Here is a 12294-nt window from a genome sequence, read left to right on the forward strand (position 1 = left end):
GAAATGCATGCAGTTTAATGTCCTAATATTTAATGAATTCAAGACATTGGTGCCAAACACTGAGGAACTATTCTTTCACCAACTGAACAGCGTAAAAAAACAAGATTTCAAATTTTGATTCATTGTACCATTACACTTTCTTCCAGTCTGCAGTAGCCCACACCCAGCATTTAATGACCCAGGCAAGCCTCGCTTTCTTATTTTGTCCTTTAAGGAATGGTTCTCTCACTGTGACTCGCCCTGTCAAACCTGCAGGACAAAGTCTCCCCTTCATAGTTGAAATTGAGACTTGCTTTTTTCGACCACTGTTAAGCTGTGCTTGAAGCTGTTGTACTATGAGGCACCTTTCACGCAAGCTGGTGATCCTCTGAAAGTTCTCTTCTGATGGGGTTGTGATTTTGGGTCTGCCAGATTTCTTTCTATCAGAGTTTTTCCAGTTAGCAATTGCCTTTGGATTGTGTAGGACACTACACTCACTGAAACTTTTAGCTTTATTTTGCGATTTCTCTAAATGAAAGGCCTACGTTTCTAAGGATAATACAGTAATGCTCTGCCTCATTTAATTTGTTATTGTCATTTTCTTGCTATTATCACTGGAATTCACAATTTTTTACAGTGTAATGCTGTCCAAGTAGTACATCAGAGGGTGTAGTTACACAGTCTGTTCCAACTCTGCATTTTTGTTAACAAAACTTTAAATTTAAGCTTCCAGCAGTTTACTGCTTAACTTTTCACCATTTTTAGTCATTCATTGAAGTTGAGCTGATTATATTTGAAGAAAAACCTTTGAACAGTAGCGTGTGGGTATGTGTGTATACACACACATACACGCACACAAATACATACCTCTCCATCAGGGCCTAGACCTGTACCCATTCCTTCTGCAATTTCCTCAGGCTTCTGTAAATTAAAACAATGCACATGTTTAAAATTATCAAAAACATGAACAAATTAGTAAATAATAAATAGGCTCACAGAATGTTTAATGAAACAATATACCTTCTTCTTTTTTCTCTTTTTCTTCTTTTCTTTAGCTGCCTGGGCTGCCTTATGTTCATATACAAGATCAGTAAGATTAGCAACATACTCATCTGTCTGTTGCAAGAGGTATGCCAAGCGTTTGTCTTTCTTTTGATCAATCAATTTACGGTAGCCTTCTTCATCCTCTGCCTTTAGGTTGGAACAAATAAATGTTATGGGTTTTGCATGGCTAAAAATTATTTTCTTTTATCAAGAATAAAAAGTAATTCTTGTAAATTATTTGTAATAAGGAATAATGTAATACAAACAAATAAGACTAAGAATTAAAACTTAAGAGGTCTGATGCGAGCAAGCAAAACTTCTAAAAATCCTCAAACTTTTATCATAAGGAATATAAATCTTCCTTTTATATTTTATCTTATACAAAATAAATAAGAAAAAAGGGGTCATTTTTAAAAAGCAGGCAGATAAAATACATAACTTAAAATATTAACAGCATACCATTAGTCTCCTCATTCTTTCTTTTTCTATTCGCTCAGTTTCTTTTTTCTGCTCTCTCTCTGTGTTGGTATGCCAAGTAGCAACTGCCTTGGAGAGCTTTTGAATTTTGCCTGTAACTGAACGATGGTATTCTTTAAAGTCCTTTGCATGTTGCAGGATGCTGTTTAGATATTCCTGAAATTAAATATAAAGCAGAAAGTAGCACTGAGATGCAGATCTGACAAAATTCAAACTTCATTAAATCTGTTCCATTCTAATAATATTACCTTTAAAATAAAACTAGTACACTGTAAATAAACAAATTTTACTATATACTAAATTATAACTTTATTCTTCCAAAAACACTTTCATCAGTTTTTAATCCTGCAGTAGTAGTTGTAATGTTGAAGTTCCCGTTTATCTATTGTATTTTTCATTGTACTGTAAGCTACTAAGTACCAATGAAAAATATTTACGATTATTGTCGTTACAATTTTGGTAAAACCTGCTTAGATAAAGCAAAATATTAGTCACAGAAAAAGTGACTTCAGGGACAGTCAAACTGCTTTTTTCAAATATTACATCTTTAAGAGTGTCTAAATAAAATGATACTTCAATGTAACTGTTTTCTAAAAAGATGAAAGATGTACAGTATGTATCCTTAGTGGGAGAAAAGATATACTACAAATGTTATCAAGTAAAGCATTGAAACTTTTCATGTGGAATATGATGGTAAAACGTTCAGTTTTTCAAACATACACATTCCTTTGGAACAATTATAGCAATAAGCGACAATTCAACAAAATAAAAGACTGCAAAAAAGCTAATATAAATTGTCTACATTTTCATAAGTTGTAACACTGTATTAGGTTCATTTAGTATAAAAGAGGTTATGGTATATTTTTCAGCATATAAGTAAATATTAAAACACATCCATCCATCCATTATCCAACCCGCTATATCCTAACTACAGGGTTACGGGGTCTGCTGGAGCCAATCCCAGCTAACACAGGGCACAAGGCAGGAAAGAAACCCCGGGCAGGGCACCAGCCCACGACAGATTAAACACTTATTTCAGACTTAATTAAAGAAACACATTAAAAAATAGGCAATTATTTTCTAATGTATAAAGGTGTCTCGAACACTCTACCTGATGCTTCTGTCGACGTTTTCTTTCTTGTTCAATTTTCTGTTGTTTCTCCAGTTTCTCTGTCATTCGAGCCTCTCTTAGTGTTTGCCGTTTACTGCGTTTGTAGGCTTTTGAGTTAAGGGCAGTCTCCAAAGTTGTGTCCCGACGCATACAAGCCACCACTTCTTGTCGTAACTTTTATTATGTAAAATTCATTTGGAAACAAAACAGATTTGCACTGTTAAGTTTTTTTTTATTAATATTACTACTTTAACTTCTACAAGCAAAAAAAATCAATCAAAATTCTTATTGATGGTAATCACAAGTGAAGTTATTCAATGCCTTTGGCACAACAGAATGACTGACAAATCTGCTACCAAAAAGATTATGGTTAGTGGTTTCTCACTTTAATACTTGCTTCTCCTAGATTGGGAGCTAAGTAACTGCTTGAAAAAGACAAGGTCATAGTGCTAACATACTGTTTGTGTTGTCGATTTGTCCTTCATTGTGAACAAAAGTCCATTTATAAATCATGAAACAAGGTAACCAAAATATTACGTCAAAGTCAGTGCATCATAATTTTACTGAGGAAGCAATTTTTAAGAAACCTTCCAAAAATTGTATCAGGAAGGTTGAGCACCAATCCTATTATATGTCACAATGCTATTTGAGTTTGTACTAATAATTAAGATCCATTTTACTTTGTCCAAACTAGCATATATTCTGCATTAAGCTCACTGTTCAGTTCCTGTGTAGATAAGATACTGTATACTGGCACCAAAACAACAACATTAAATACATTAATTCATTTTATTTGGATTATTATGATTATGAGTAATACTCCAAGGAAACCCAGCAGAGACAGGAGATCACAAGGAACACGTCTGAGAAACATGCAATAAAACTTAACAATAAAAGTAAATCAAAACGAATACCAGCAAATTGGCCACCTTAGATTATACTGATTCAGATGTTTAAACACATCAACCATTATGTTTTCCCCAATAATAACCTAGCACAAATAAATTTTCACAATAATCATTTGAAAATAACATGTCTCATTGATTTTAATCTAACTTTCCTATTTTCTACAGCAACATCGGTTAGCTTTTTCTCTCAGTTGAGGAGAAATTATTTATTATTATTATTATTATTATTATTATTATTATTATTATAACATAATTATTATTATTATTATTTATTCCTCTGAATTCTGTTCAAAACTACATTCAAGTGTCTGGATTTATCTGTAATCATGTGAAGCAATTTGAATAATCTTTTGTAGCTTGCTTCTGTGCTTTGAAATTCAGCCTCTCTGTTATAATTTCATTTATTTGCACTGGCTACAAAAACTAAAAATTACTGACCATATGTTCTTTATAATACTGTCCTTGTCATATGATATTCAAATATAAAAAGAACTACTGTTACTCTCATCATTGCTCATTTACTATAATATTTTTCTTTCAAATTAGTCCTACTTCAATCTGACCAATTCCAAAATTTCTGGAGTACGACAACTTAGAAAAGATTAATAAAAAAAAATGACAAAGTAAATGTACCTGTCGCTGGAAATTAAGAAGCCTCAGTGCCTTTAGTTCCACAGTAGCTTTTGTGCGCAGGTCTGGAGGTAAAGACCCAGGTAAATTCTCAAGCTCCTGGATTCTGTGAGCTATCCGAGCCTGAAGTCTTTCACAAAAATGACAAAGAAATTAACCATGTATATATATAAACTTTAAAATTTTAGGCAAAAGTGTTTAGTTCATACTAGTTTCATGTTTTTAAAGTTTCATTATCACGCAATATCATAAGTAATAACACTAAAATATAAGATTAAAAAATTAGACATTGTGTTTTAAAAATACTAATTCTTCCAACACTCATCTTTTCTATATTATGAATGGAAAATTATGACTCCTTGTAGATTATACGGGTGAATTTATTATTAACTGCATTGCTAAAGCAAATTTTCTAATAAATATCAAAGAAATATTGCACACCATACCTTAGAAATTCTCAAGTTTAGCTTTGGTTTAGGAACTAAAATTGAAATATCTAGTCTGCTATCATATTAAAGCAGAATTTCATAAAAAACTGGAATTTCAATGAAACTTCAAAAAAAAAAAAAAACAAGAAAGAAAGGAAACCAATTCACAAAAAAAATATTCAAGTATATTATGTGAAATCCTAGTATGATATAGTTTGGACAGTAGTTGTTATAGAGGAAAGGACTAGCCTACACAGGGTTTTGCGTTCTTGCTTTTATGTGATCCATAGGTGGACCATACACAAAAAAGTAAGTTATTAATGTAAAAAAACAGAAAATATATGGATATGGTTTAACAAAAGGCAAGAATGCTTAATTTACTGCTGTTACCAAATTTTGTAAAAAAAAAAAAAAAACAGAAAAGAAAAGAAGAAAAACTCTGACTTGGTCATATGGTTAATTTTTTTTTTTTTTACAAAATTTGTTTTTAACAGGTTTTTCAATATTATCATATCTGGTATTATCCAAAATACTGCTATTAATATTTAGGAGTGATTTTAAATTGAAAAGTCTGTGAAAAATATAAAAAAATGTCTGTCCAAAAGTATTTCATTGTAGAATATTTCCAAAACATAGAGCCTAGTTAGGACGGAAAATGTTGACACCATTCACAATTCAGATCTTGTAATAACGAGATCAGTGTGCATGATGAACAATTACTGGAGAACAGTTTTAAGAAAAGCTGTTTGGGGTGGGGGCATGCCAGCAGATGGAATGCTTTTTAAAAAAAAAAAAAACTACTTCCTTTCCTGATGTTTGAGAACTTTTTCATCTGTCTATTCACATTTTTTCTCTAAAATCGTTAAAAAAAAATACTGTATTTAAAATGTTCCCAAACAGTTTTTTCAATACACTCTCATAACCATAAATATGATATAATGAATAATAAATAATTCATTTAATTTATATGGCACCTTTCTCATACTCAAGGCACTCATCACCTATGCTGCTGAAATTCAAAATTTAATCTGCACTTCACTAAATTATCTTTGATCACAACTTAATTATATATGACTTATTTCTGTCCTCAGCAATATAATCAATTATTTAAGAAAGAACAATTTAACATCTAGCTTGTAATACTACATTAAAATTTTAGATATTTCAGATGCTCATAATTCTGTAAAACGATATATCAACTGACATGATTATATAATGTTTTTTATATAATTTATTTTTTTATGTTTATATTAAGGCCTTAGATACGGTGTATGTTAATTAAAAAGGTCTCATTATGGCCCCCTCTGAATGCTAATCCAGATTTATCAGAAATAACGCTGTGTAATGCTTAGTACAATTGCCAGTATGACAAAAAGAAATCTGAACTATCATGTAAATCCCTATAAGCGTCAGCAGTATAGAATTCATGAACATCTTTAGTGACAGATTCATTAATATAATGCTCTGTCAAATAAAAAACTTTGAACTACTGTGTGAAACTCACAACAGTATATTTAACTTTGTCTTAGAACATGAAATAATTTTTATACGCTATATTCTGTTACAACTAGATACATGAAAGGCGGATCATGTGTCACAATTAGCTTTTTTTATTTTAATGGACTTTTTCATATAATTTGTTGTTGTTTAACGTTTACTCCCACTGACATCCATTTTAACAGAAATTTTGTTAACTCTGTCCTCAATGAAAACATGAGATTATCAGTTTTTCTCAGCCTTCACTATGTTAAACACAGGATATGTAATAGGAAAACTGTCATTTTTAGGTGCAGTATTCACTTAAGGGACAAAACATTTAAATGCTTAAGGCCAACTTAACAGAGCTTGCTGCTGCACAATGTCCATACAGGGCAATCTCAAGATTGCTTTGTAAAGTTTGCAAGGGTACACAAAACTTCTGCTGGTGGCCAAGCATTTAGCTTCAGGGATACAGACCTAAGAGAAGGTTTATGAATGTGGTGAGAGAGAACATGCAGGAGATGGGTGTAACAAGAGCAAGATGCAGAGAACAGGAAGATATGGAAAAAGATGATGCGCTGTGGAAAACCCTAATGGGATCAGTCGAAAGTAAAAAAAGAAGTACAATGGACAAAGCCATTTGTAAACTGTTTATAGTTTATTGGCATCATTAATGTATTTACATTTTCCAAATTAATTTAACTGCAGCTTTAGAAATGGATGGCCCAATATTGAGCTTTTGTATCTGAATAGTTTAAAATATCAAACTATGTGTATTAGGTTTTAATAAACCAAGGAAGTTCATGTTTAGGTTTAGGTAGACTTTATTATCCCAAAGGGAAATTAATTTGCAGCAGGAAACTACAAAAAACAGAAAACATTGTTACAGACATCCAATAGACAAACAAAAATACTATAATTGACAACCAATGTTATTGCATTCATACACACACACACACACACACACTCAAGGCAGAGATCCTTAATAAAAATGTTGAACCCTGAACCCCAGACCAGCAGGCGAGGCTATGTCATGAGTACAGCTTTAACCCAGAGCAGCCAACTCACTTCCAGGTGTTCCTCTTATGGGACAGCTGTCTAAGGCCAGATATAAACAATGGCCAAAATGTAGTTGAACAAGTTGACTATGATTTTTTTATTGAATGCCCTTCCTGAATATCTTGCCCAGCTGGTCTGGAGGCAACTTTACAAGAACATGGAGGCTCTCATTAAGATCTTAGAGAGCCATAGAGTGGCCACACAATCTGAGAGGGCAAAACGGTCCGCTCACCAAACCCAGAATGGGTTGCCTTACTTCCATCACACTTTAGTTTTCCTTCCAAATCTTAAAGATGTAGGTAAGTTAACTGGGTCTAAATTAGCCTACCATGACTGAATGTGGGTGTATATGTAAGTCTGCCCTGTGGAGGACTGGTGCCACATCACTGCAACTCTAAACTGAATAAGTACGTGAGCAAACATATAGATGGATTCAGTTACACATAATTTAATATTTCTTGTTTTCTCTACTAAATTATTTACCTGTACTCCCGTTCTTGCAGTATTTCCACTGGGTCCAAACCTTGAGGTTTCTGAAGGGGTGTGATACGGTTCTGCTTCTGCTGTAGTTGAATTATAGCAGAAGACTGAGTTGGAGCTTGGTGTTGCAGTGATGGTCCTGGAACAGCTGGAGTAGTACTAGGAGCCTGAGCAGGTGCAGGAGATGGCCTTCCACTTGGTGGCGGTACTGGAAGCTTCTGGGGCGTACTTGGTACATCCATATTCTGGCCTAAACCAAAAGACAAATTGTTCAATCAAAACATTTTTCAAAATGATGTAATATCAGCTACAACTTACTGTATATATGAATAGATATTACTGTAAAATTGAATTTAATATAACTTAACAAATACCCATAAACTTAAATGATCCGAGTTATAAGGTAGATAGGAAGAAAAATCAGATATCGGAACAGATGATTACTCCCATATGCAAGGATGAGGTCAATGGAAGGAAGCTAAATTTCATTTTAAATGAAAAAATAAAAACTACAAAAAACTATTGCAAGATTTTTTAGTATGACCCAAAAAGTGAACATAAAAGTTACAAATGAGTCATTTGGATTTCTAACTGAATATTCAAATATCAGGGGAAAAAAATAATTTAATTTAAAAAAAAAAAAAACTGTCAGTATAAGATTTTACGAAAATATAAAATAAAGTAATTTCAGAAAAGAAAACAGTTCAATAATATTTGTAAGTGGATTAAAACAAACATTAAAGTAAAATGTCCCCCTTTTAGCTAGTTTCTCAAACATCACAGGTGAAATTTTAAATCACTACTATCATCAATATTGATTTCTTTATTGAATATTTGTATTTAATGGTAAAAATATGTTCATTTATGAATGCAAATAAAAAAATTGCTTTATCATAAAGTATGAGCATACAGTGGATTCAGAAGGTACTCAGACCCCTTTATTTTCTGCACAATTTTTATTGTGTTATACATTTTTTTACATGGACATAAATTTGCCATGACCACAATTGGAAATGCCACTGCAAAGGGTCTGAATACTTGTATAAATGAATGATTTCAGTTTTTCATTTCTGTTAAAATTTGCAAACCTTTCTGAAATTATATTTTCACTTTGTCATTATGGGTTTAGTATTGATTGATGGTCAAAATAGCAAATTCAATATACAATAATGTGTGCAGAATGTGAAAGGGTCTAAATACTTTTTGAATCCACTATATATGCATAATACTTTCCCAGATTAACTGAAGCCTCATCTATTAATTGTTTCTTGTGAAATTACATTAAATCTCTGTGATGAGAAAGTAGATAAGTGAAGCATTAAATAATCACTTATGATAAACTTCCATTTTTATCTCAAAGTCTGTTTACTGCCAGCACAATGTCTAAATCTTCAAAGTGACTGAGTCAGAAATAAAAACATTAGAACTTAGATGTTCAAAAAGCTTCCTAAATAAAATTTTTGTATAATAAAATGAATCAGCAGAAAGGATTGTAAAGCAAAATAAAGAATGTGTTCTATCTAAACGTGCATCTCTCTGCTGCTAATTTTATTAATACTACTGCTAATTCAGATATATACAATACTAGGGCTGCGGCAACTAATTGATGTCATAGATAATTGATGATAGAAATAGTTGCCAACAAATTTTGTTATGAATTTGTTACCTTGTTAAACGAGAGTAATGTTTACCATATTTTCAGATATTTTAGCTTTTTTGAAACTGATTAACAGAGAAAGATTAACTAATGTCACATTAATAACAGATCTCTACATATACTATATATAATTAACAAATACAGAAAATAACTGATCACAAGTATTTACCTCCTTAATAAGACACACCCACGTCATCACTAGTATAGCCAATAGTATATATATTATCAAATAATTAGTTAAATGGAGATCACCACTCAAGGGGGTTAAACTGATTGTACTATAAATTCCCCTGGATCTGAAAGGTCCAGCTTGTGCTCAGTCACTCTCGTGAGCTAACCTACACAACTAAGTCGACTCCAAGCAATTCAATAAAAAGGGTGTTTAAAACTCAAAGGATAGATACAAATAAAATATCCAAGTCATTAAACATCCTTTGAAGTCCAGGTAACTCGGTTATTAAGAAATGGGAAGAGTATGGCACAGCTGTAAATCTGCCTACAGCAGGCTGTCCACAATAATTGGGTGATTCTGCAAGAAGATGACTAGTGAGGGAGGTCAACAATAGAACTATGATAATACTGAAGGAGTTATAAGTTACAATTGCTAAGGATCGAGCAACTGTGCATAAAAAAAAACTGTTGCCTGAATGCTTCACAAGCTTTATGGGACAGCAACAAAAAAAAAAAAAAAACATTTTGGCTAGAGTCTGTCAGAAGGCACATGCAAGACTGCAAAGTAAGGTGGGAGAAGGTTCAAGGGTCTTATGAAACCAAAATTAAGCTTTTTGGAAGATTACGCCTTTAGATTTCTAGAAAAGTAATGACACAGCATTGAGTCAAAGCAACACAGGGATGGCTTAAAAACAATATTAAAGTGCTGGAGTGGGCAAATAGAGTGCCGATCTCAATGCAATTTAGAATTCGGGGTAGGACTTGAAAATGGCTATTCTTTTTACATAATGTTCCAACTTTTTTATACGTATATGATGCATACACATATGCACACACATGTACATAAACCCACGGCAACTTTCTGCAGATTCAATAGCTACAGACCTCCAAACTGTGTGTGGCCTCCAGATTAGCTCAGGAAAAGTGCATAGAAAGCTTCATGCAATGGGTTTTGATGGCCGAGCAGCTGCATCCAAGCCTTACATCACCAAGTGCTACGCAAAGCGTCGGATGCAGTGGTGTAAAGCACACCGCCACTATACTCTAAAGAAGTGGAGACATATCCTCTGGAGTGACAAATCACATTTCTCTGTCTGGCAATCTGATGGATGAGTCTTGGTTTGGCGGTTGTCAGGAGAACGATACTTGCCTGACTGCATTATGCCAAGTGTAAAATTTGGTGAAGGGAGGATTATGGTGTGGGGTTGTTATATAGGGGCTGGGTTTGGCCCCTTAGTTCCAGTGAAAGGAACTCTTAATGCTTCAGCATATGAAGCCATTTTGGACAATTTAATGCTCCCAACTTTGTGTGAAGAGTTTAGGGACAGCTCCTTCCTGTTCCAGCAAGACTGAGCACCAGTGCACAAAGCAACGTCTATAAAGAAATGGATGAGTGAGTTTGGTGTGGAGGAACTTGACTGGCCTGCACAGAGCCCTGACCTCAACCTGACAGAATACCTTTGGGATCAATTAGAGCGGAGATTTGCAAGCCAGGCTTTCTCATCCAGCATCAGTGCCTGACCTCACAAATGCTCTCCTGGAAGAATGGTCAAAAATTCCTATAAACACAATCCTAAACCTTGTGGAAAGCCTACCCAGAAGAGTTGAATCTGTTAGAGCTGCATATATATAGCACATCTTAATTCAAGTAGTTTTTTTTCCATCTGATCCCATAGATGATTACAGTTTTTGCCCGTTGCTTGAACACTATAGACCCATGCTTAGACTAAAGTAACACAACTTGAAGCTTTTGTTACCATACCTCAAACACATGTACCCATACCTTACACAAAAGCGCTGCTTTGCACTCTAGTTGCAATTATGCAACACACTTACTCCTTTATGCAACACACATGGTCCTGCATACTACACTATTTCATACGCAAGACACTTCGTTCAAAAATGAAATCTCAGGGTGCCATTTGGAAAACACATGTATCCAAAATACAAAACACATCGGGTAATTGCAACCACTCAAATACACACCTGAAGGCACTTACTTGCAAAACTGAACACTAATTAGCCAACTACAAAAAGCCCTCAGTTCAGCCATTTCAGGAACTTTGCAAGCATGGATGGAGGGAGAGCAAGAGGAAGAGGAGGAGGAGGTCGAAGAGGCCATGCACGGACCCATATTGCTGATGATATAAGAGCAACTTTGGTGGACCATGTCATCAACCATGGCCTGACTATGAGGGAAGCTGAGCAGAGAGTCCACCCACATCTAAGCCGCTTCACAGTGGCATCTGTAATAAGAACATTCCGACTAGAAAACAGGTATGTCTTCACCTCTCTACCTTCTACTCTACTCAGATGGTTTTTATAGCACTGTTCTACAGTATATCACATTACCATATCAAGTGTACAGGGTATTACAGGGTGCTAATGCTCCTTTTGCAGCCAAAGTGGTAGTTTTTGTGAAACATACCATGATTACTTATATTGAAGTACAGTGTTGTACAGTGGATGATACAGTATATACAGTAAAGTACTGTAAGAAAAATAAGCAAACCGATGACAATATGTGGTTGTATTTCTTTAGAATGACTCGAAGACCTTCTGGGGGAGGACGCCAACGCCTGTTCACACAACAGCAGGAACTTGCCGTTGTGGACCTAGTGAGGGCAGACAATGCCATCCGTCTCCACCAGCTACGAAAGAAAATACTTGCAGACAGGCAAATGTTCAACAACAAACCATGTGAGCATCACCACCATCAGACGCATCTTGGGAAAACACAGCATCACCATGAAGCAGCTCTACAGAGTCCCATTTGAGAGGAACAGTGACAGGGTCAAAGGACTTCGAGCTGAATATGTACGGGTAAGTGTAACTGTCCTTTACATTTACAATACAGTATTGGTGAAATCT

General features: G+C 34.3%; 1 protein-coding gene and 1 long non-coding RNA gene across 4 annotated transcripts in view; one reads left to right on the forward strand and one right to left on the reverse strand.

The window, feature by feature from the left end:
- Positions 1 to 12294, reverse strand: part of smarca2 (SWI/SNF related, matrix associated, actin dependent regulator of chromatin, subfamily a, member 2) — a 151822-nt gene that overhangs the window by 95211 nt on the left and 44317 nt on the right. For all 3 annotated transcript variants that reach the window (XM_039758580.1, XM_039758578.1, XM_039758579.1), the window contains 6 exons: positions 7599 to 7845; positions 4153 to 4279; positions 2612 to 2785; positions 1483 to 1656; positions 1000 to 1170; positions 847 to 900 (listed from right to left, as the gene is read on the reverse strand). In XM_039758580.1, the coding sequence (XP_039614514.1) occupies positions 847 to 900; positions 1000 to 1170; positions 1483 to 1656; positions 2612 to 2785; positions 4153 to 4279; positions 7599 to 7845 (947 nt within the window). The remainder of the gene's footprint in view (positions 1 to 846; positions 901 to 999; positions 1171 to 1482; positions 1657 to 2611; positions 2786 to 4152; positions 4280 to 7598; positions 7846 to 12294) is intronic.
- LOC120532522 lies at positions 11630 to 12082 on the forward strand. Its single transcript, XR_005634314.1, has 2 exons — positions 11630 to 11700; positions 11966 to 12082. It is a non-coding gene; the product is annotated as an uncharacterized LOC120532522 (long non-coding RNA).

The sequence above is a fragment of the Polypterus senegalus genome, chromosome 7 (genome assembly GCF_016835505.1).
Source record: "Polypterus senegalus isolate Bchr_013 chromosome 7, ASM1683550v1, whole genome shotgun sequence".
Taxonomy (NCBI): Eukaryota; Metazoa; Chordata; class Cladistia; order Polypteriformes; family Polypteridae; genus Polypterus; species Polypterus senegalus.